Consider the following 21,387-nt stretch of genomic DNA (forward strand, 5'->3'; position numbering starts at 1 on the left):
AAGTCATAAAGTAGGATGTGCACAGCAACAGTCTATATTATCCATTATCAAATGGAAGTGGTATATATGTGGTTGGGCCTGAGCAGGTCCTGAAGACACGAGCAAGTTACATGAAAAAGGTTGCCCAAATGCCTATGGTTTCTACTCCTGTTACAATGCCATCTGCTGCCAAGCATGCACCTATAGCTTCATCATCGGGTGTTCCCTATGATTGATTGACTGAAAAAGAGAAGACTAGTGTTGGGGGCCTGACTTTTAGCAGAAAGTGGCTATCAGCTTTGCAGCCATCTTGAGCCATATACCCTGACATGAGACTTGGATTACAATAGCCTACAACAGCTGAGCACACTCTGATAATCTTGGTTTAGATACCTTGCATGTGTAAGATTAAAGGTGTGTAATTTAAGAGTGTGACTTAGAAGTGTAGAGATCAGATTTAGAGACAAGACCTAAGGGCATGATTAAAGGTGTGACCAAAAGGCATGGCTTAGAAGTGAGACATATAAAAGGCAGAGGCAGACGATAGAGAATCAGACTCTTTAGGGAGACTCTCTAGAGAGTACAGCTAGACTTGGGACTTGGACTAGGAAGAGAGACTGAAGAATAAACGGGATTGAATCACACTCTGTCTGGTCTCCATTCTTCGAGTCCGTCCTCTCTCTCTTGCTGAACCCCGACCCGCAGACCGGATCGGCAGCTTGGGCCGGGATACAGTGGCCTCCAAACGCGAGGCAGCCCGGGCCTCAACATTTTGCTCGGGCCGCGACAGACTAGGACCTGGTTTGCTGACGGCTCTGCATGTTATGCAGGCACCACCCAGAAGTGGAGAGCTGCAGCATTACAACCCCTTTCTGAGACAGCCCTGAAAGATACAGGTTAAGGAAAATCTTCACAGTGGGCAGAACTTGAGGCAGTACACATGGTATTACAGTTTGTTCGGGAAGAAATGGCTAGATGTACGATTTTTCACTGAATCATAGGCTGTAGCTAATGGATTGGCTGGATGGTCAGGGACTTGGAAAGATCAAGATTGGAGGATTGGTGAGAAAGACATCTGGGGAAGAAGTATGTGGACAGATCTCCCCAAATGGGCAAAGGATGTGAAGATATTTGTGTCCTATTTAAATGCTCATCAAAGGGTCACTTCAGCTGAGGAGGAGTTCAGTAATCAAGTGGATAAGATTACTCATTCTGTGGACACTCAGCCTCTTTCCCCAGCCATCCCTGCCATTGCTCGATGGGCACATGAACAAAGTGACCATGGTGGCTGGATGGAGGTTATGCTTGGGCTCAGCAACACAGGCTTCCACTCACCAAGGCTGACCTGGCTGTTGAATGCCAGATCTGCCAACAGCAGAGACCGACAATGAGCCCCAAATATGGCACCCATTCCTCAAGGTGACCAGCTAGCAACCTGGTGGCAGGTTGACTACACTGGACCACTTTCTCCATGGAAAGGACAATGTTTTGTTCTTACTGGAGTCGATACTTACTCTGGTTGTGGACTTGCCTTTCCTGCACGAAATGCTTCTGCCAAAACCACCATCCATGGACTTACAGAATGCCTTATCCATTGTCATGATATTCCACACAGTATTGCTTCTGAGCAAGGAACTCATTTCACAGCCAGAAGTGTGACAGTAGGCCCACAATCATGAAATCCACTAGTCTTACCATCATCATCCTGAAGCAGCTGGTCTGATAGAGGGCTGGGGCAGAGTTCAGAAGGCAGTATATGCATTGAATCACCATTGAATATATGGTACAGTTTCTCCCATAGCCTGGATCCATGGGTTCAGGAATCAAGGGGTGGAACAGAAAATAATAGTTCCACTCATTATCACTCCTACTGACCCTCTAGGAAAATTTTTGCTTCCCATCCTCACAACTCTAGGTTCTGCTGGCCTAGAAGTTTTGGTTCCAAAAGGAGGGAGTGCTCCTACAAGGAGCCAAAACAAACATTCCATTGAATTGGAAGCTCAGACTTCTCCCTGGTCATTTTGGGCCCTTAAACCAAAAGACTAAGAAAGGAATAACAGTGTTAGGAGGGGTGATAGATCCAGATTATCATGGGTAAATTGGATTGCCTCTCTACAATGGAGGTAAGAAGGATCATGTCTGGAGTGCAAAAGATCGCTTAGGGCATCTCTTAGTACTACCATGTTCTGTGATTAAAGTCAATGGGAAACTACAGCAGCCTAATCCAAGCAGGATGACAAAGGATGCAGACCCATCAGGAATGAAGGTATGGGTCACTCTTCCAGGAAAAGACCCAAGACTTGCTGAGGTGCTTGCAGAGGGTGGAAGAAACACAGAATGGGTAGTAGAGGAAGGTAGTTATAAATACCATCTAAGGACACTTACCAGTTGCAGAAGTGAGGATTATTAAGTAATATGAATGCTTGTTTTATTTTGTTAAGAACACATTTGTATAGTTATTTGTGCTTTCTTCCAATATCCTTAACATCAATTGGTATTTAAGTTGAGATCCCAAAGGAATGTTCCCAAGGACATTGCCCCATTGTAAATTTACAAATGTGTTTGCAATTGTAAGAGTAATAGTTATATAGGCTTATTCATGACCTTGTTATTATTTCATGTGGACATGAGATATTGTTTGTGTCGAGTTGACAAGGAGTAGATTGTAATCCTGGTTGTCAACTTGACTGTATCTGGAATGAGCTACAATCCAGAATCAGAGTGGACCTTGGCATGGAGATCTTAAGGCACAGCAGCTATGAAAAGCTTAGGCCCAGGCAGGGTAGTACATGCCTTTAATCCCAAGAGACTAAAGCAAGGAGATCTCTGAGTCCAAGGTCAGTCTGGGACAAAACAAGTCCCAGATCCAGGCTTGGTGGTACACACCTTTAATCTGGGCTACACCTTCTGCTGGAAGACTTCATAAGGACATTGGAAGAAGGAAGATTTGCTCTTCTTTGCCTGCTTGCATTTACTTGACAGCACATCTGTTGGAATCTACTCCTACAGAAGTCCAGCTGAAACAACCAGCCTTGTGGGACTGAGCAACTACTAGATCCTTGGACTTCCCATTCACAGCTGACCATTGTTGGAGAGTTAGACTACAGGCTTTAAGTCATCATAACAAATTCCCTTACTATATAGAGACTACCCATAAGTTCTATGACTCTACAGAACCCTGACTAACACAGCTTTGGTTGTTGCCTTGTTATACAGGACTTAAAGAAATCCAGCTAGGTATGATATGGAAACCCTCTCCTGAGGACTAGTTTTCAGAGTACTAGTTGTGATACCTATGGACCACAAAAATGATCAGTGCAGATACTTTGCTATTCAAGTGCTCTATCAGTGAGCTACAACTCTAGTCAGAAAGTGTTGTATTTAATGAACTTGTACAGTGCTAATATTTTGGTGGTAGCAATCAGTTGTTTAATATAGGTAAGGCCCACTTAATAGGAGAGAATTCATGCCATGCACTGTGACATCAGGTTGGGAAGCCATAGAACCTACAGTAAAATCTTCTACTGCCACTTCCCTAAACCAATATAATTTCTACATTCATTATAAATACTTATAATCACAGGTAAGTGTAGCTCTCAACCTACACCAAAAAAAAGGGATTCATTTTTTTGCAGCAGATAGAGGTCAGACCGAAAGCCACAGCTTGTAAAAATGTGCAGAAAAACTATGTGGTGTCCATCTCTATTGGATATATCTAAATTCCCCTATAAGTAAGGCTCAGGGAACATTTCAGAAGATGTGCAAAGATTATAAGAGGCAAGAAATCAGTAAGTATACATGAAGATATTATCTTTGTCATGGCAGGGAAGCTGTACCCACAATATCTCAACAATATGGCTGTCTAAATAAGACCTGCATAATTATTTTATAAATTATTTATTTTATCTTTGAGATTGTGATATAATTACAACATTTTCCTTTTCCATTTCCTTTCTCCAATCCCCCCACTCTCTTGCTCTTTTTCAAATTCATGGCCTCTATTTTCCCATTAATTGTTGTTACATTTAGCTTTGAGAATCATTGCTTTAAAGACATATAATTTTAGCTCAGTAAAATACAGTACTATTCTCTGATCTAGCATAATGGGAAATATAAGAACCTGGTAGGAGAAACCTAGGATAGAGTCTAGTTCTAATTTCACCATTTATTATCTGGGAGAGCTTGGGAAGATGCTATTGTCATCCCTTTACTACCATTTTTTTCTTGGTATAATCCTGACAAATTTGATCCAGAGAAACACTAAGATATTTGTCAGTATTAACATTGTATGGTTGTACACAAAGAACCATAATCAAACATTCCAAGTGATCATAGAATCTAGCAACCAGATTTATGGCTGACAAATAATATGAATTCAATAAGTACTAATTATATGAATGTAGATGTAAACTATGAACAGGTAAGAATTAAATAGTAGTCAAGTGATGAATATATAATGACCATTATGGTCCCAAGGAAAACTAATATGTTTAGAAACTACTTTTAAAACTGTGAAGAGAATCATAAGTTTAATTCATATCTCCTCTTTGTAGACATCAGAAACTTAATTGTCTGAGTAGTTGTATTTGGATCCAAACCAATTCAAACTTATATTTTACATAAAATATTGCGTTTCTTTTCCACTCACTCACCACTGTTCTTTTAGCAGTCTATGATATAAATTTTGTTCAATTGTATGCTGTTTTTCATGTTTCATTTTATGTATTTAAATGTAAATTTTTAAGTTATTACAAACTCCAGGAGACTGGAGAATATATTCTGTTTTTTTTTTTTTTTTTGCCTCAAATCCCAATAGTTTTGAATGTATAGGTCAATTGCAATAGTTTTAATCTTTTACATTTCAAAGTGTCTTTTAAGTTATAAAGTTTTCTTACAACCAGTTTCTTTTATATCCATAATCAGAGTTGTAATCTTCCAGAGGAAGTATATTTATTACCATTTAATAGATTAAGAAACTGGAGCTTAAAGAATTTTATAACGTGCACAAGTTTTCACATGAGGTTCCAGTTACTTCTTCCTACACACCTCCCCAAGTTATATGCAGTTCTGTCCCAGATGCATATGGTGTCCATGGTGTTGGGAAGTGATAGAGTATATAGAGTGTGGAAGGTTAACCGACGTTGGGACTCCATCTATGCAGCTATGGGGAAGGCACCCATATTGGGGTAAGAATTTTCAGAAATACTGTTGTTTTGCAATGGCTTATGCTCCTGCAAGTAATCCATTTCCCATATGCTAGTTATTATTTTCTGTCAACTTAACACAAACTACAGTCATTTGAGAAGAGGGAGCCTCAGTTGAGGGATTGCTTCTATCAGATTGGCTGGCAGACATGAGTGTGGGACATTTTCTTGATTGATAGTTGATGTGGGAGGGCCCACCTCAATAAGGGTAATCCAACCCTATACTTATACAGTCCTGGGCTGTACAAGAAAACAGGAGAGTAAAGCAGCAATCCCTGTTCCTTCTTAGAGTCAGCTTCAGTTCCTACTTCCAGGTTCTTGCTTTGAGTTCCTATTCTGCATGATAGACTCTAAGGTGTAAGATGAAGTACTGCCCCACCAATCTGATTTTGTCATGGTGTTTATCACACCCACAGAAAGAAAACTAGGACATCCAAGTTTCTGTGAGTAAGCCCAATAAATCCACTGGTTCATCAAAGCACACATAGATAGAACCATTAGTTTGGGTTACTATTAGTGCGTCATCTGAAATCAGTAGGTATTTCTTTACATCTCTCCCAGAAAGAGTTCATGCAACAGTAGATATGCCAACACTCCTCATGCTTTAGCCTGTTTTCTTTGATTTTTTCCTTTCTTTATTCTTTATTTTCTTTCTTTCTTTCCTTCCCTCTTTTCTTTCTTTCTTTCCTTTTTTTTTGTCTCAAGACAAATATAAACCCTGTAGCCAGGCTAGTCTAATAGACCAGCCTCAAACGTAGAACAATCCTCCTGCCCTAGCCCACAGTGCTGAGATTATAGACATGAACCATCATGCTTAGTGTTCTAATGCTTTTGTTAGTAATATAATACCAGAGTATATGGGGTTTTGTTGGACAAATGAGAGGTTGAGGGGTAGCATTTACAATAAAAAATTTTTCTACAGTCAAAAATTTCATAACCTTCTAGTAAAAATATTTGCATCATGAAAAGAAAAGGGAGAGACAAGATTTAAGCCAATTTGAAGCATTAATTTGTGAGTACTAGTTTGATTGCATTTCAAATGGCAACATCTTACTTCTAAGGTATTCTAGGTTTATTCCACTGAACTCTTGTTTTCCTTTTGAGTTTTCATTTGTATTCAACTAGATCAATGTTTATTTCAAATGAACTTGGAGTTTCTTAACATTTTGTTGTTTTTCCAATTAAGATATCTGATAATTATCTGAAAATAGAAGGAAAATGTTATAAGGTTAAATAAGAATGAATTCCTTAAAATATTTAATTGGTTCAGAGCCTCTTTTATGTTTAGAAAAAATAGCTCTGTGTGTACTAAACAGGCTTTACAAAAGATCAAGTGACCCTTTCCTCTGACTCACTGCATCATCGGAGATAGAGGTTATATAATTTTTCATATATGTGTGAACTAAGTATTTGAAATGGTATGCAAAGTGTGTGTTCATGAATAAAATAGGAAGAAAACATGAGAGTACCAAACCTGTACTTACGAAAGCAATGATGCAGATCCCAATGAGAAATGAAACATGCTTGAACAAAGGGTGCTAGTCTGCTTTAGAAGCAGTAATAACTAGGTAAAAATTACCCAGTAGGAAACATAATGAAGTAGAACAAAACAATTGCACTCAAATTTCTGTAAGTCATTAAAAAAAGTTTCAAAAATTTACCAGAAATTTGCACATACATTAAATTAGGGAGCAACATTTGATAAAGTGAATTAAAGTTTTAAAGAAATAGCTTTTCTACAGTGAGTCTAATTATGCAGTTTTATCAAATATGTAAAGATACCTATACATAATGGGCAGTAAAAGTGGATGAAATATGTTACATGGTATTAATACCTCATTCAATGCAAAGCAAAGAGTCTGTGTAGCCCATTCCTCTAGCTATGAGAGGAACCGCTAGAGTCTAGCAGTTCTTTGGTAAGGAGAACACCAAAGGCTCCCTAAGAAAAGCAAATTACCTTTTGAGTGTGACAGCTGTGCTAGTCTTATTCTATATGTAGATGAGACTTCTGAATTGTTTTGGATCCACCTATACCCAGGGCCAATTTATTTTTTTATTATTTTTATTTTTTATTCATTTTACATCCCAATCACAGCCCCGCTCTCTTCTCTCTTCCCAGTCCCACCCTTAAAAATCCCTCCTCCTTTTGTCTCACCCTTTTTCCTCAGAGAACGGGAGCCCCCCCCCCTGTAGTACCATCCTGACCTTGGGCATCTAGTTCCAGCAGGTCTAGGTACATCCACTCCCACTGAAGCAGTCCTAGTATGGCGGGAAGGGGATCCAATGGCAGGGAAAAGAGACATAACATAGCAAATTCTTGAGTCAAAGTTCTTGAGTTTCTTCAATCTTTCCTCCCCACCTTTTGTTTTTGGAAAGCTATAATAATAGTATTGGTATCCTAAATACTTTGTGTTACTGAGGCATTGTGATAAGCACTATATAGCAGGTTATCACATTCTCATTGCCACATGGATACTATCTATCATTATCCCATTTGCTAAACAGACAGGTCAAACAACTTCTCACATCACTGCAATTTAAAAAAAATATTTAGTTTTAAAGATTTATTTATTATATGCATGTGAGACTTTGTGTATTTATGCATACCACATGCATACAGGGGCCCATGGAGGCTAGGAGGTGTTAGATACCCTGGAACTAGAGTTACAGATGGTTGTGAGCCACCATGTAGGTGCTAGGAACTGAATCTAGGCAAAAACAAGTGCTCTTAACCAAGGAGCCATCTCTCCAGCCTCTTACATTGTTTTAAATTACATGTTTATGTGTAGGAATGTATACATGTGTGTACAGGTGCCTGCAGAATCCCGAAGAGTTTATCAGATTTCAGATTTGCTACAGCTGGAGCCACAGACAATTATGATCAATTAAGTGTAGGTGCTTGAACCAAATTCCAATCTTCTACAATAGTACAGGCTTTTAACTGCAAAGCCATCTCTCAAACCTTACACCCTCACATCTTAACTCCTATAATAATCATCTAAACAGTTACTGAACTTGGCTATCAAGCATTATACACCTTGTTGGTCCAGCATCTTGACTACCTCTTGCCCCTGCCCACCGGTCACTTACTGTCATCTATTACAATGGTTCTATTAAGACTTTGGAGAGGTTCTTTATTTATGTGTCTTCAATTTTAATCACCTCCAACTGTCAGAATCCTGGCTATTCATTCAAATATTGTAAAGAATGCAGTTGATTAAGCAAATACCATCATATGAATGAATGTTTGATAGGTACCTCTACCTTTTGTTAGGAATGACTGCATTATGACAAACTATCCCCAATGAATAGCAACTAGTAAACTTCCCACAGACATATGTAGTAGAAGACTATATAAGATAGCCTCCTCAACATCCAGCATTTCATTGATTGAAGTAACATGTAAGATTGACTATATTGCCTGCTGATCCTATGTGATTAGTGACAGACTAAAAGACAAGGTTCTGAATAGAAATACATTATGATCCTACAATAGAGGGATTTTTTTTCTTGTATAAATAAACTTATCTAGATGACATTCAAAGCTGTGCTCTGGGTATTAGAGCTGTGAGCTATACAAATTAAGCTAACAAGAATTATTGATACAACATCAAACATTGGAGGCATGGGCAGAAAAAGCCTTTTAATAGCTTGAAATAGTAATTATTTTTAAAGGTATAACATCTTGTGTTTGTATCCCTACAATCTATTACATTTTCCTAGACATTCTTGAGTGCCTATAATCCCAGAATTTGAGAGAACAAAATATGTGGATTGCTGTAAGTTTGAAGATGGCCAGGACAACAAAGTAAGATCCTGTTCTCAAAAACAGAATGACAGCTGGAAAGATGGCCGAGCAGTTAAGAGCACTTGCTGCTCTTTCAGAGGACTTGGGTTTGATTCTCGGCACCCACACAGTAGCTCACAAACATCTATTTAACTCCAGTTCCAGAGGACATGATACAATTTCTTGGCCTTTGTGGGCACCAGGCATGCATATCCGATACAGGCATACATGCAGGCAAAATACTCATATACATAAAATAAAAATTAAAAACAAAGTTTGTCTTTTAAAAAATGCTAACAAGAATATTAAAACTTCTTTAGCTTTGAGGAGTGTGAAAACTATCATGTAGTCTTATGAGCATATTTAGTCATGAATTTGTCTTTTAAAGAGATAATGATTTTCCTTCATTTGTATGAAAACAAAAATTTTTACCATCTTATGTCAATTCTGTTGAAGAGCTTGGAAGGACCTGAATCATTTGAATGTTTGTATGTGATATTTCTCCTTGCAACAGTTTTGAAAATCTATCAGCTGGGAAGAAAAGCTACTTCTGTGCTATTTCAAACTCACACTTTGCCCTCCTGTTTCCCTCCTCCACTAGTTAGGCAACACAGAGAGTTTTAATTGGTATCAGGCTTTGACAAAGGAGTCATAGGCATATTTTATCCAAATTAAAAGCATGCCAAATTAGTGTCAGAGAGAAGCAAGGCAAGTCAGATGTCACTTCAGTATTTAACAAAAATCTTATAAAACTGCCATTGTTATTTGCTGTTTATACTGTAGCAGTGTATTTGGTTGTCTTACCATTTAAGTATGCTACTAAGGACAAACCTGTTACCTGTTACAGAGTATTCACTTCATCCCATTGATTCTGGCATTTTCTGGCTTTGTACTTATCTATGGAAAGCTCATTAGAATGATATACATGTGAACTTAAGACGTCGACCAAATTTTCACTTGAACATTATATGAGTCCCAAACACCCTATTATTTCTCTCCTTATCAGAGCCTTATCTGAGGGAAGAAATAATTCACTTTTAAAAGGAAAAACACAACACAAAGAAAAATGAGCTTTAAAAGAGAGGTCTGTTAGTTGGAAATCATTTATTGCCTCTATAAAAGTTTAAATAAAAACTCTACAAAAATTCACATTACAATCTGATATGGTTTTAAGGAGATAATATGTTTCAGAGGTAGTACCAGTAAAATGGGATGCAGGATTGCTAAAAGGGATTACTCAGTAAGTTAATGCAAAATAAAATTTCAATGAAGAACAAAATATACCCAATATACAATTTAATGGAACAATCATAATTATATTAGCATGAAAATATCCCTTTCTTCTCCCACCCCTTGGCAAATCTGTTCTTAATAAAGGCTTGTTTATGTCAACTGTAGGTTCACAAGTTAGTAGGCTATTTCATTAGAGTATTACAAAGCATACCTTGGCAAAGGGCATAGCACAGTGCTGTTGTCAAGGTTAACACAACTTCAAAAAGAAATCTAGCCACCATTTAGAAACAGTGGCACAGGTAACACTTCAAAGCAAAAATTTTTTTTGTTTTAATTTGGGGGATTTGATTAAAAATAAATTTTATTAAAAGGACACACCATTCCTGGTATTTTATCACTACCTCATGGATAAAAGGCAGCAGTTAAAAATTTCAGGATTTCATTCAAAGGAGATTGATAAACAATCAGGCTAAGCGGCTGAACACCCCCTCCACAAAAAGGGAGACAAAGTCATTTTGACCACTGTCTGTTTATATCCACCAGTTAACTTACAAACTGGTAAGGCCCCCTAACAGAAGGGCCCTAAAAGTAGCTGTTTCTGTCTTTGTAGAAATGAGCTCTTGGACATCTTTTGAGGCTTGAGATTCACAATATACTGAACACAGGATGTGACTGAGCCACAGCATTTTTTCTCCAATAGTAAGAAACATTTCTAACACTGATTACTGTTGCTGTGTAAAAGTCCTGTTGATAGCTGACCTTACAACAAAACATCCCCAGGTTCCCCAAACAGGCCAATTTTCGTTTAACATTTTCTTTGCATGTGTTAATTTTCCTATTCTCCAGGGCAACTGCAATTTTCATTTCTTGCAACTAATTTTAGCTTCACTGAATGAGGAAGGTACCTTCTTTTTGTTGTTATGTAGTTTTAGCACTGTGCTTTTAACTTGAATTTTAGAAGATAAGTACTCTCAGATATACATTAGAAAGTCCTTGATATCCTAAGTTAAGCATTTAAATACAGTAAGTAAGAAAATAATTTCCCATTCACTTCAGCTTCTCGGAGTAACACTTCTGATAGTGTAATAGGTTTTAATACTGTCAAGGAAATACTAGTTAGTTGATTTTCACTATAAGCCACAAATATGTTCATAAAACAGCCAGTAGTTATTATTTTTCCTGTTTTTTTTTTTTAAATCTCAAAACCAAATCCACTACATATATATGAAAACTGTTCCCATAATAGTTTACGGTTTTCCTATTGAAGTGCTTGGGATTGAACCTGGGGCCTTGTACCTGCTAAGCCAATGTCCCAGTTTGATAGTCATTTTATAATACTTGATCTTAATTTCTTCAAGGTCATTGCTATATTTTCAATCTGCCAAAAACCATTGTTTTTGCATTGACAAAGCTATTTCCTTTGGGTCTGGCTATAGAACACCACCATTTGACACTTCCAGAGTGACATAGGTTTGGTGGAGCTTTAGGTGACATGTGGAGACAGAAAAAGAAAACTGTCAAGGAACTCAGACCATTGAGGACAAGTCACTTGAATGAACCTGAGGCATCTGGTTTATTGGGTCAGCTGACAGCAGAAAATGAAAAGTAGTGTGGCACACATGAAACAGTCCTCTGGTCACGACAGAAGGGAGAGCCACAAATCATACCACCATACCACCAGAGCTCCTCCCCAGAAGACAAATATGCAGAACAAGAATGGTTCTCCCTGGATAGAGACTACTCTGATTACAGCTGGTCAGACCATGAGCAGCTCTAGAAGAGGATACTCTTATGATGACAGCATGGAATCACAAAATAAGGACCAAGAAAAATGCAGAGAAAGAGATAGAGATGCAGATCATTGGAAATGATCCTGGAAATCCCCATCTCCTGAAAGAAGGAGCCTAGACCAAGGAGTAACCCAGAGTTCTACTCAGAAAGAACCTACATCGAAGAAGAAAGGTGAGCTGGATCTGCTGCTCACCTGCACTAGGGAAGCATATATTCGTCCTGCAAAGATCAGGATGATGCAGAAACAGATAAAAACAGCTTAACATACCAGATGAATTGAGAGGCTCTGAAGAAATCAATCAGTGGTCTCATCAACAAGGTCAACATCTCCAATATAAGTATTATCCAAAAGCTCCTTCAAGAGAACATAGTCAGAGGGAAAGGATAGCTGTCCAGATCTGGACAGATATCTGTCAGATTCTGCAAACACAGAATATGTCTCAAACTTCACTCATGTTTATGCAGCTTTGGTGGCAATAATCAACTCAAAATCTCCACAGATTGGAGAGTTAATCCTCAAGAGACTAATTCTTAATTTTTGGATATTGAAGAAATGATAAGCAACTTTGCCTGACTGCTTGTGGCACGTCTTATTAACCAAAATGTGGCATATGAGGTTCTGTGCCTGGAGATGTTCACTTTGCTCCTCAAGAGACAAACAGTTGACAGTGTTGATGTAGCTATCGGTTGGCTTCCTCAAGGAGGGTGGTCTCAAATTAACCCAGGTGAACCAATGCAATGAAAGGGAATCAATATAATCTTAGAACACCTGCAAAACATTTTACATGCATCTAAGATCAACAAAAGAGTTCAGTACATAATTGAAGTGATGTTTGTTGTATGGAAGGATGGATTCAAGGACCATCTTGTTATTCTGGAAGGACTTGATTTAGTGGAAGAGGATGATCAGTTTACACATATGCTCCCTTGGAGGATGACTACAATTCAGAAGATGTTCTTAATGTTTTCAAGATGGATCCTAATTTTATGGAGAATGAAGAAAATAAGGCTACTAAAAAAGAAATTCTTGATGAAGGAGACAGTGATTCAAACACAGACCAAGAAGCTAGAGACAGTGAAGATGAGGAGGAGGAAGAAGAGGAAGGACAAAAAGTAACTATTCATGACAAAATGGAAATCAACCTAGTCTCATTTCCCAGTACAATATATCTTGCCATTCAGTCAAGTTTAGATTTTGAAGAATGTGCACACAAGTTGCTGAAAATGGAATTTGCTGAGAGCCAAAGAAAAGAACTCTGCAACATACTTGATTGCTGTGCCCAACAATGGGCCTTTGAAAATATTTTGGCTTGTTAGCTGGGCAGTTTTATATGCTGATAAAAGAATACGTGGAAACATTTGAAAGTATATTCAAGGAACAATATGACACCGTCTATCGCTTTGAGACAAACAAATTGAGAAATGTTGCTAAGATGTTTTCTCACCTTCTATAGACAGATTCACTTCCATGGAGTGTTCTCAAACGTATAAAGCGGAGTGAAGAGACCACAACATCGTCTAGTAGGATTTTTGTCAAGATCTTCTTCCAGGAACTGTGTGAATACATGGATCTTCCTAAACTGAATGCGAGTTTAAAGGATGAAACTCTTCAGCCATTCTTTGAAGGACTGTTACCCCGAAACAACCCACGCAATACCCGGCTTGCCATCAACATCTTCACTTCCATAGGTCTCGGAGGTTTGACGGATGAACTTCGAGAACATCTGAAAAATACACCCAAGGTCATTGTAGCCCAGAAACCAGCCCTGACATCTTCATCTTCAGAATCTTCCTATGCATTTGATTCTTCTGACTCAGACTCTGACAGCAGCAAGACCAGCTCAGAATCCTCCAGTGAAGCGAGCCACTCCTCCTCCTCCAGCTGTCAGAGCTCTGCCTCAGTTAAAGGTACAAGAAAGAAGAGACAAGGGAAGGCCAAAGGCGAAGAAGTTGATAAGTTAGCCAGAGACCACCAAGTACATGACAGGAGGCAAGAAGGGTCCTAGCAGGGAGGACCAAAGGCACCAGGAAGGGAGGACTGAGTGAGCAAGGTCTGAAAGACACAGAGCTCCGAACTCACAAGATGCAGATAGGCAAGATCCCCTACCAAAGCACATGGAGGACAGAAGCCGTGAGAATAGTTACAGCAGAGTTGGCAATGGCCGAGAACAAGGCTCGCACAGAGAGCCAGAAGACAATCATAGCAAGCAAGAACAAGCGGCAAGAGAGAAGAGGTTCTTTTTCTGAAAACGAGAAACCAAGAACTCGAAATCAGGACAGTGGCAATGTTAGAAGAAAAGACCGATCCAAGTCGAGGGAGAGGGGTAGAAAGCACTCTGGTCATGAAGGAGCTGACGGCAGCTGTCAGAACGGTGCCAAGAGATGCTGGGAAAAACCTAGAGATAGCTATATAAAACGCTATATCTACAGAATCAAAGAGAAGTCAAGACTGGAGGAGAGTAAAGTCTCCAACAAAACAAAAATAATTCTAATGGCAACTGAACATGCCTTACATTCAATCCAATATCTTTTTTACATTGATGGATTTTATAGAGAACTCTTGTATAAAGTACCTGTTTGTAAATTTTAAAGATGCTTTCTTTTTGACATGTTTTATAATTGATATATCTCAAAGTCCTTTGTGTAAAATCATAAATAAAAGATTTAACAAAGGGGTAAGTCATGTTTTGTGAATAAAAGGAACAAATGTTAAAAAAAAAAAACAAAAAAAGAACACTGCCATTTAATAGTTTTAAATGTTTTAATCCCTATGTTAAAGATATAATCCTGTGGCTAGAAGAAAAACACCAGGATAAAAGTAGTCCTAACCAGACTGTTAGGACCTATAGCTTCTATTTTAATGAAACTTTAAATAGGAATAAGAGAACAATTTATGCATCCTCCCAAAATTACAGATGTAAGATTCTTTCTAAGAATTACATCTATAAGAATCCTTAAATCAATTACAACTGCTAGTTGAAAAATTTTTATTAATAGACATGAAAAGGTTAACAGGAAATATTTCTTTATGTTTTGAAGGGCAGCTTTCCTCAGCCTTTGCAGTGCTAGAGTTATCACTATGTGCCCTAGTACCCAGATGAAATAATTCTTTTTATAGTTCATAGACTATTTAAAAATCCAGTGTTCTTCCTATAGCAAGAGCTCCAAGGATATTTTTAAAAATGTAGTAACACATTTCTAAGATGTGAAAAATAAATTTTTTTTGTGTGTTAAAACACATAGGAAAGAATCACCTGCATTTACTCTGTAATGAAAACCAACTAGGAGGAGTCTTAAACTGAAGCAATTTAAATTTAAAGAGAAACTCAATGATACTAAAGATCACAGAGAAACTTGAGACTAGAAATGTGTTTATACTAAAAGAAATGGTACCTAGGTATGGTGGGGCACACCTGCCATCCTGGCATTTGGGAAACAAAGGTAGGAACAGCAGGACTCAAAGTCATTCTCAGCTATATTGGAAATTAAAGGCCAACTTGGACTACAGGAGAATTTGTCTTAATCCTCCATGTCATAAAATAATGGTTTCTGTATTTATTCTATATAGTGAGGACTCTTATTTTATGGAGAAATTTATGTGACCAAAGAGCTTAATTTGAATGTTTGAGCTTCTGTTGCTCAGTGGTCTTTTCCCTGAATGGAATTTGGTTTGTCAGCAAGGAATACCAAAAGTTGTTTGCAAAGAACCACATGACTCTCAGTTAACAGACATGTCTAGCTGACTACTAAAATATTTCTGCTGACAGGAAGCCATAGAGGTTGTGTGGCAACAGTGTAAAATCAAACATTTGATGAACTGAATGGTCATCAATGAACTTTACTTGTATATATCGATGAGAAGGGACATTTCCAAGCTAAAGGGATTTATGAAGGCCTTTCTGTAGTCATAAATTGGTATCAGTAAATTCTGAGATCAGAATAGCTTCAGTTAAGAAACAAATGTATTTGAAACTTGACAACTGAAACAGATATCTAGATGCTACATGCATCTTTCAGGAATAGATCATTTAATCGTGTAATATAGTTCCACAAAACCTAGTTACAAATATATGACATTGTGAGTTTAGGCAGAAACTAGTATCTTCCCATCTAAAATCCTTAGCAATGCCATCTGGTATCCTAAAAGGGAAGATACAAAAAGATGTCTACAGTGTGCTGCCATTTGGTACCTACTAATAGTAATAGCTGGGTACCATGCCCATTTTAGGTGTGTATTCATAGAATAGCATCCAGGAGATTCAGAGGACTTTGATTTTATAATCAAAGTACTATAACTCTTTTTTTTGACATTATTGTTGGCTCTGTGCAGGCCTCATATGGAAATGAGGTAAACTTTGTGGCAAAGTTTTATGTCTAGAATTAACTAAAAACAACCAAATATCAGTGGCATTTGATTTCCTGTTTCACAAATTTTAAGATATGAAAAATATTATGAAAATGTTGGTAAACTTGAAGTATTTGTGCAATATTTTGTCTGACTCAATTATATAAATTTACTCTATGGTAGAATATGAATCATTAATACTTATCACTTACTGTATACAAGAATTGAGATTAAAAGTATTTTTTTTATAAAGTACAGTTTTTGTACACTTAAATGTTTTGATGGTTTGATGATGAATCAACTTTTCAGAGGAGTTTCCCCTCTCCCCAGTGTCAGGGGAATACCAATAACTTACAATTACATCCTACTAATCGTTTCAATTTTCAATCATTAACTTAGGTCAAATGCTCACAGGAGTTAAAAAATAAATCCCAGGATTCATCCAGGTTAAATATATGATTAGGTCTGTTTTAAATTTTTAGCCCACTTTCCTGAGTAAAAATGTATATGAATGATAAGAAAATGAAGTAGAAAGAAAGCTGTAATGGCTACAAAAATAAAACTAACCAAGTCTTAACAACTCAGGAATATTGAGATAAGCTTATTTTTATATGTCTGGATAAAATTAAGATTCTTCTTAAAGAATAAGCAAAAAATTTTTTCAGAAATCAGATATAATAGATTTTTATACCTGCTTGGTCAAAATTAAATATAATTTTCTAAAATTTTATGTAAGTTTTAAAAACAAACCATTTCAAGTATTTTACATGCCTTTTTTTGTTTTTGTTTTGTGTTGCAGCCATTATATCTTGCCATTCTTTCCCAGCATACCTCTGTTTTAACAATGCTTTTTTCCAGTTGAAGACTATTTGGGAAACATAGTACAGTTATCTTGAAATGCACATCTGTTAGGCAACCAACAGACTATATCATATTCCCCACCCCCAATCACAAACTGTCTGAGGCATTTTTCTCTGATAAAGAAGACACACTGAATGAGGTATCATCAGGATCCGGTGAGGCATGACTGAAATCCACCTCTTCTAATTCCGGAGGTAAATCTGACAGCAGTGCCTATGTCAAAAAAAAAAAATCAATTGTGTTTGATTAGTATGCAGTCAGACATTTTAAAATAATTTTATGTTAATAGTTATAGTTCTTTAAATTTATTATTATCGATTTAAAGAAAAAATTTTTAAGGATTTTACACAATTCTTTACCTAAAACAGTAAGTCTTCATATAATATTAGGAAAGAACAAAATATAGATGCCAAGTATGTGGATTAAGTAAAGTAGAATCTTAGACAAAGGGGCAATCAAAAGGGAAATGAGGAGCTCTTCTGATGACACCAGTGACATCTAGGGAGGCATGGTTGTAGACATGAACAACTATTTCAAACCAAGGACCCTTAGCAAAGGGCTTTTAAGTGGTTGAGGCAAGCAGTTTTTGTGCTAGTTTAGTGTGTTCACTTCTTACTCATAAAAAGCTTAAAATTTCATTCTTTATTGGAAATATTCATGCTTCATTACCCTTTAAGGAAACCTACATTTCAACAAAGACCTATTTTGTTTTGTTAAAAGAATAAATGTAGCAGTTAGGGAAGATATTCTTCTATTTTACTTTAGCTAAAAGGCTAACAATTTGAAAAGACCATGTGGAAATTTTGTTTGTTTCCTTTCCTTAGACTACGTCCACACAGGAGGCAAAGCACCCACTAGGGACAGTTCAATATAAGATTATGGTGGGTTTAATGATGTATTTGCTTATTTCTTTACTGGAACAATTAGATATTCCAACTTCTATGAGCTAAGCTTAACCATGTTCTAATTGTTTCTAATTGTGTATTTATAGAACATGTGTCTATATTAGAGAAATAGTCAAGTTTTATGTGGCTGACAGTTCTGGTACCCACTTAACCATAAGAAATTGGACATAAAATAACATAGTCTATATGGAAATTTTTCAACAGCATCACTTGTATTGTGGGTTTGTGGAGATTAGTAAACAAGAAGCAAGGGAAAAGAAACAAATGAAAGCTGACTAGAACCCAATTAAGGAACAGAAAGATGGGACATGCTGGGGGAACATAAGAAATATACTGTTGAAATAAGATCTGATTCTCTTAATATAATAGTTACAATTATACATCCTGTATTTTTTTGCCTTGTAGCACACAAATAAGAAAAACACATTCTACTTTTTGTCAGGCTATATAATGAAAAACTAACATATGTGGAAAAATTTATTATTTATTTTTGTATCACTAAATTACTCATGGGTGTATACTGAAGATACCACATGCTTTCTGAGGTACTAAGTTGCAGTAATATGAAACATACCAATTTCTTTTAGGACACCAAGCTACTGTGGATCCAGTTCAGGTACAAAGGGGCCTTTGTTAATACAAGCCGTTCAGAATGTAACATTAGTGAATTCAGTTCATGATGCAGTTTAAAATATACCATGTTAATGATGGAAAGAGGTTCAAATTGGCACTGACTGAATATGAGCTTCATATATTGGAAAATCAAGTGAATTAGAAATTTTCATGATATTCCAAATTCTAGTCAAAAGACCCTCAAACTAGAGAGTGGTGTTATTTATTTCTTCTTCATTGCATTAGATACAGTTGACTGACTAAAATTGAGAATAGAACTTAAAATGTTCATTATATGAGGTAGTTCATAGCACTGTTGATGCATGGATTTCACTTCAAAATTCTTTCAATATCTTACTGGACAGAAATACTAGGACATTAAGCAATTCTGTCAATGATTGAAACTGCCCTTTTCACAAAGATACAAGTAGGCACAATTAAATTTCTTCTATTCTCCCTTCCCCCATATTGCAGATTGAACCCAAGGTCTCATTTACTCTGAGAAAAACACTCTGTCAATGAATCACACATCTACAGCCTCAATATTTTTTATTACATGTTTTTCATCAGTAACAAGTATTTTCGAGCTCTGACCAAATGCCATTTTTCCCAAGAGATCATTAACACTTTCTCCAAATAAACACTCAGTCTCTGTAATACTTATTCTAGGCTCTAAGATGCGAATGTAAAATTGATAATCATTCTTATCCTCCTTGCAGAGTGGAGAAATTGAAGTTTAAGAAAGGCGATCGATCTGGCTAGGATCACACAGTGAATTATCAGGGGAAGAAAGACCATAACTAATGACTTAGAGCAATGTTGGCAACATTATCTGGATGTTAAAATGGCTATTATTGATTTTAAAAAGACAACCTTTAGGTAATCTAATGTTTCAGTTGTAAAGTAATATATATATATATATATATATATATATATATAACCCTGGACTTCTTTATAGGGGCAAAATATCCCATAGATCACTTATCCTACTTATCCAAATAAAGATTAATGAAAAAAATACTGTATATTTTTTAAAGAATAAGAAAGTAGTGACAAGAGTTTCTATTTTAGTAAATCAGATAAGATATATTTCCAGAAGTAAACTTCTGAGTATTTCAAGGGTTAAATATCATCAATTTAAGATATAAACTGGATTACTTTGTTTATCACTACTAGTATCATATATATGTAACTATATGTATAATTCATTCATTTTTCTGTTTAGAGGCTATACACATGATCTTCCTGCCTCAAGTTTCTAAGTGATTACAGGTGTGTGTATCCAGCATAGCTAGTGTCTTTTATGCTTGGAGAAATTAGTTTGAAATTCATTATACTAAATGAGAAGTACAAAATAATCAGTTTTTATTTAGGCTGCTGACTCTATAAGCTGTGACATTTAGTATAATTTGGTATAATTTTCTATTTCAACCAATGCTTTGTTCATATCTTATTTTAGAAGGTTTTTATCAGAAGAAAACTAGAAAAAGAAAAGCAACATGCATGTTCCTTTCTTATTTGTTAGTAATCTTTGGGAAAGAATGATAGTAGAGCTGAAGTTGGAAGTAGAAATCCAGACAATGATTTATTCTAAGATGCCAAGAGACAATGACAACTACTGGTTAACTAGTTCTAGAACTGAATTAAAAATGATATAAGATGTTTCAGACAAGAAACATCTAAGTTAGTCTAAACTTGGGGCCTATTTGTGTGTGCGTGCATATGTGTGTGTGTGTGTGTGTGTGTGTGTGTGTTCTACAACTATTTAAAGCTATGTTACTAATGGGATTGTGTTCAATACTATCACTCTTATTCATTTAAAAATCTGTATTTTAGGTTCTTAAAAAAACATCCTTTTTCTTTGTTTTTTAATTTTTTTCTATGCTTTGCTTGCTTTTGTTAGTTTTAAGGTAAATTCTCAGTTTATAGCCAAGGCTGAACTCAAACTCACAGCATTTCTACCATCTGAGCTTCCTTAGTGCTGGAGTGATGGCATAAGCCACCATGCCTGTCTTATAAACACGTTTTCAATATGCCAATATCATGTATAATGAAGCAATAAGTTTAACGCTGGCCCAGGCAACTAGAGGCTTCTGAATTGTGATCTCTATATATGGTCAGAGCTGAAAGAGTAAAATTCATCAATCTGGATAAACAATATTCATGATGGCTTTAGTCTTTTGAAGAGACTCATAACTTAAATTTTATGTTTCAATATAACAGTTAAATATACAAATATACTTTCTTTCTTTGAAAGAAAGGAGAATTATGGGATGTTCAGACATTACTCTAATCGCTGGGATGAGCTATGTATGTATAATCTTCTTTGGGTGTTTTGTTTTGTGGTATGTTGGGGGTGTATTTTTATTTGGGTTTTTACTTTTGACATTTTTTTGATGAATACAATTTTCTAGGATAATTTAATAAAAGATACTTACCTATATTTCATATTACTCATATATAACTTTTATGATAAGGAATCAGCATGGTGTGATATAACTCAGCAGCAAATTTGATATCATTTAATATTAAATGTAATATTTTATACAATCAGGCTTAAATATCCATATATTATATTATATTATTTATATTATATTGATGTTGTCTCAAGAAAGACCTGAGGGCCAAAATTAATTTGGAAGGAATGTATAAACAAATATACATAGCAAA

At 36.3% G+C, this 21,387-nt stretch overlaps 1 protein-coding gene and 1 pseudogene across 2 annotated transcripts in view; one reads left to right on the forward strand and one right to left on the reverse strand.

Moving 5' to 3' along the window:
* The first annotated feature begins 11,789 nt into the window (after window positions 1-11,789).
* On the forward strand, window positions 11,790-14,480 carry LOC117694626 (pre-mRNA-splicing factor CWC22 homolog pseudogene; annotated as a pseudogene).
* A 2,633-nt stretch (window positions 14,481-17,113) lies between these two features.
* Window positions 17,114-21,387, reverse strand: part of Hdx (highly divergent homeobox) — a 111,105-nt gene continuing 106,831 nt past the window's right edge. Inside the window, exon 10 of one of the 2 annotated variants that reach the window (XM_034485528.2) lies at window positions 17,114-17,413. In XM_034485528.2, the coding sequence (XP_034341419.1) occupies window positions 17,288-17,413 (126 nt within the window). In that variant the 3' untranslated portion in view covers window positions 17,114-17,287. The remainder of the gene's footprint in view (window positions 17,414-21,387) is intronic. The other variant, XM_034485529.2, reaches the window with a different exon arrangement.

Source organism: Arvicanthis niloticus, chromosome X (assembly GCF_011762505.2).
Source record: "Arvicanthis niloticus isolate mArvNil1 chromosome X, mArvNil1.pat.X, whole genome shotgun sequence".
Classification (NCBI taxonomy): domain Eukaryota; kingdom Metazoa; phylum Chordata; class Mammalia; order Rodentia; family Muridae; genus Arvicanthis; species Arvicanthis niloticus.